The sequence below is a fragment of the Cordyceps fumosorosea genome (assembly GCF_001636725.1).
Source record: "Cordyceps fumosorosea ARSEF 2679 chromosome Unknown scaffold_1, whole genome shotgun sequence".
NCBI classification, from domain to species: Eukaryota; Fungi; Ascomycota; class Sordariomycetes; order Hypocreales; family Cordycipitaceae; genus Cordyceps; species Cordyceps fumosorosea.
The window spans coordinates 1,042,603-1,045,421 of NW_017387301.1; the positions used below are offsets into that span (position 1 = coordinate 1,042,603).

Sequence of the window (2,819 nt, forward strand, 5' to 3'; positions counted from 1 at the left end):
GCCCTCCCCCCCCCCCCCCGGGGGGGGGGGGCGCTGCTTACCTGTTGGTGTCCCAGACGGCTTCGAGCCAGGGCGTGCCGGGCTTGAAGTGGTCGCTCGCGTGGAGGGACAGGGCCTTGCGCTGGCGGCGACGGCGGAGGCGGGAAAAGGCAAAGAAGATGCCGGCGCGGCGGCAGGTGAAGAGGGGGGCCTCCTCGAGGAGGAGGGTGCCGGGGGGGAGGGGACGGGTGGCGAAGGCGCCGAGGCCGCCGGTCGGGGAGGGGCGGATGGCGAAGGGCTTGCCGGGGGGCGGCGGCGGCGGCGGCGGCGATGGCGGTGATGGCGGCGATGGCGGTGATGGCGGCGATGGCGTAGTTGGTTCTTCTGATGCTGGCTTCTCGGGGGAGGTCGGCGGTGTGGGAAGGGCGAAGACGGCGGCGGCGGTGTCAGTGTCCATTGTTGTGAGCGAGGGGTGGTGGCGGCGAGGGAGGACTGACGAAGAGTTGAGAGGGAGGAGGGAGGATTGACGAAGAATGAGGGTTGATAAGGGGAGAGGGTTGACGAGCGTCGGGCAAGGAAGTGAGGAAGTGACAGTCCCGAGTGAGAGTCCTGAGGAAACGATGGCCTTGTTTGCCTCCTCAAAGTGATTTGATTCACATGTTCTGGCGTATAAACACGTTATGTACAAAGTTTTGATTTACTCGCTATATCTATTTTCATCCCCTCTATTGCGCCCAAAATCACCAGTAAAATACAATCATGGAAAATAGACAACTCCTCGAGAAACTGCATGTCTGTACAGTTTTATGCCAGTGTATAATACCCGCCCAAACAGAAAACTAACCGTGTTGGCTCAAATGCATGACTTTCCAGAAGCCTGCTTGAGTCACAGGTATCAATCTTTTTTTTAACCAAAGAAAACCTTTTCCCGATTTTTTGTATGGATAATACAACAGCCGATGAACATGTCGACAGTGCGTGATCGATTAAACAATTTGGAGCGAAGAAAAAGGACAGGCGCCCCAAAGGAAAGTCCAAAGAATACAAGGTGGAATGTAAAGACGTGGCGAGTTTAGAAGCCATACTTCTTCTTGGGTCGGAGAGGGCAGTCTGCACGGCAGTCTGGGCAGCGCAGGCAGCCCGGCTTGGCCCAGATTCGTCGGCACTTGCACACCCAGAGATCGCGGCCGGTGCGAGTGGTGAGGCAGTCAAAGGGAGCGTGGAGACCTTCGCGAACACCGCACTCAATGCAGAAACGTCGCAGAGAAATTTGCCTGTCTCGGCCAGGCTGAGGGTCGCGATCCGTCACCAGGTGGCCGTGGGCGTCGACATAGGCATGCTGGGGTTGCAGCATGTCAAAGTGCTCGGGAGAGCGGACCCGGAAGCAGACATAGCACTCAAAGTTTCCAGGCTTGTAGTCGTGGCCCTTTTCACTAGGCCGGTGCTGCGGGAAGTCCTTGGCGGCTCTCATGACGAATTGAGCTTTGTCAGCCGGGTCGGCCATGTTTTGAGGATCAACCGTGCGGTTGAAATATCGATTAGTGCCGGACAACTGAATAAGAGACTGGTAGTCTAAATCACCATAGACCTTGCTCTTGACAGCGTTTGGCAGACGTTCAATTCCGGACGGCATGGCGGAGGTTGATGGTGACTGCGGTGATGGCAAATGATACTGCTGAGATTGTCGGAGGGGAGGGGAGGCGACGTGTTGCGAGTGTTGACGCGAATGCTGACGCGAGTGACTTGTGTGATGTTGCTGATGGTATTGCTGTGGTGCCTGGTGATGATACTGGTGGGGGCTGTGTTGCTGGTATTGTTGAGGTTGTTGATGTTGATAGTGAGGTGGTGGGCTGTGTTGATAGGACTGGTGCCTTTGGTAGGTATCGTGGACAGACTCGGGACTTGGATAGTCGGCAGCAGAGGCGTTGGATCGTCGATATTTATGAGCGCCAGGAGGACTAGGCAAGGCAATCATGGTAGACGACGACATTGACGAAAGTGACGGGCAAGTGTAGGTGGGCCGAGCAATCTCGATGATCGATGCAAGATTAGAATGGTGTTAAGGTGGTGGGTGGTGATGCACGTCTATGCGCGTGGTGCATGCGACTTGCACGCAAGGTCTCGAAACGCGGTGTTGTTGGTCCTGAGTCGAGATGGTGGGCTATGTGAATGGTCTCGCTATGCGTTGTGGCGGCGGGTTGGCTGTTGGCGGGACAGAAGATGTGTGATCGAGAGAGTAATAGAGGAAGAGAAGGGGGGAGAGAACAGGGGACGAAAGGAGGACAAGGAGGAAGAAATATGTAAAGAAGGAAAGCTATCCGAGTGGGTGGATTGTCTGATACAGGGCGTGTTTTCTGAGTCCACCAGAAAAGTAACTGGATCGGAGGCGGATCTGGACTTTAATACCAGTCGCAGATGGGCGGCCTGCAAGCAAGGAGCAAGATGTGCGACTAATAAGACGACACAACCCGGGCGAGGAAGACGACGACGACGACGACGACGACGGCAAAACCTGGGGTGGACACGCCCCAGGAGTCGGGAGGTGGCATAGCAGGTACCGGGGCGGCGGCAACGCGCAATGTGAGAGAGCGTGTGTAACTAGCGAGGCCGCATGGTCGGGCAGGGGCATGACGGATCAAGCCCAAGACAAGACATGGGAGAGACACGCCAATTCGAGATGCTTCGGCTGGATGGCTGGTGGTTTCCCGACGAGGCGAGGGCGTGTGCGTGTATGTGCGTGTGTGTGTGCTTGTTGGTGGGGAGGGGCCCCAACGGTGTCAGGCGTCTGGCCGGGTGTGGGCAAATCAAAGAGAGGGAAATCAAAGGACGAAAAAAAAAAA

The 2,819-nt window shown here is 56.5% G+C and overlaps 2 protein-coding genes across 2 annotated transcripts; both read right to left on the reverse strand.

Annotated features, from left to right (window-relative positions):
• Positions 1–37: 37 nt before the first annotated feature.
• On the reverse strand, positions 38–436 carry ISF_00346 (hypothetical protein; the record flags this gene model as incomplete). The annotated part of the gene is made up of 1 exon (XM_018843953.1): positions 38–436. One exon carries the CDS (start codon positions 434–436, stop codon positions 38–40), a length of 399 nt encoding a protein of 132 aa, XP_018708403.1.
• Positions 437–1,051: 615 nt separating this feature from the next.
• On the reverse strand, positions 1,052–1,954 carry ISF_00347 (hypothetical protein; the record flags this gene model as incomplete). Its single annotated transcript, XM_018843954.1, has 1 exon — positions 1,052–1,954. One exon carries the CDS (start codon positions 1,952–1,954, stop codon positions 1,052–1,054), a length of 903 nt encoding a protein of 300 aa, XP_018708404.1.
• Positions 1,955–2,819: the final 865 nt, after the last annotated feature.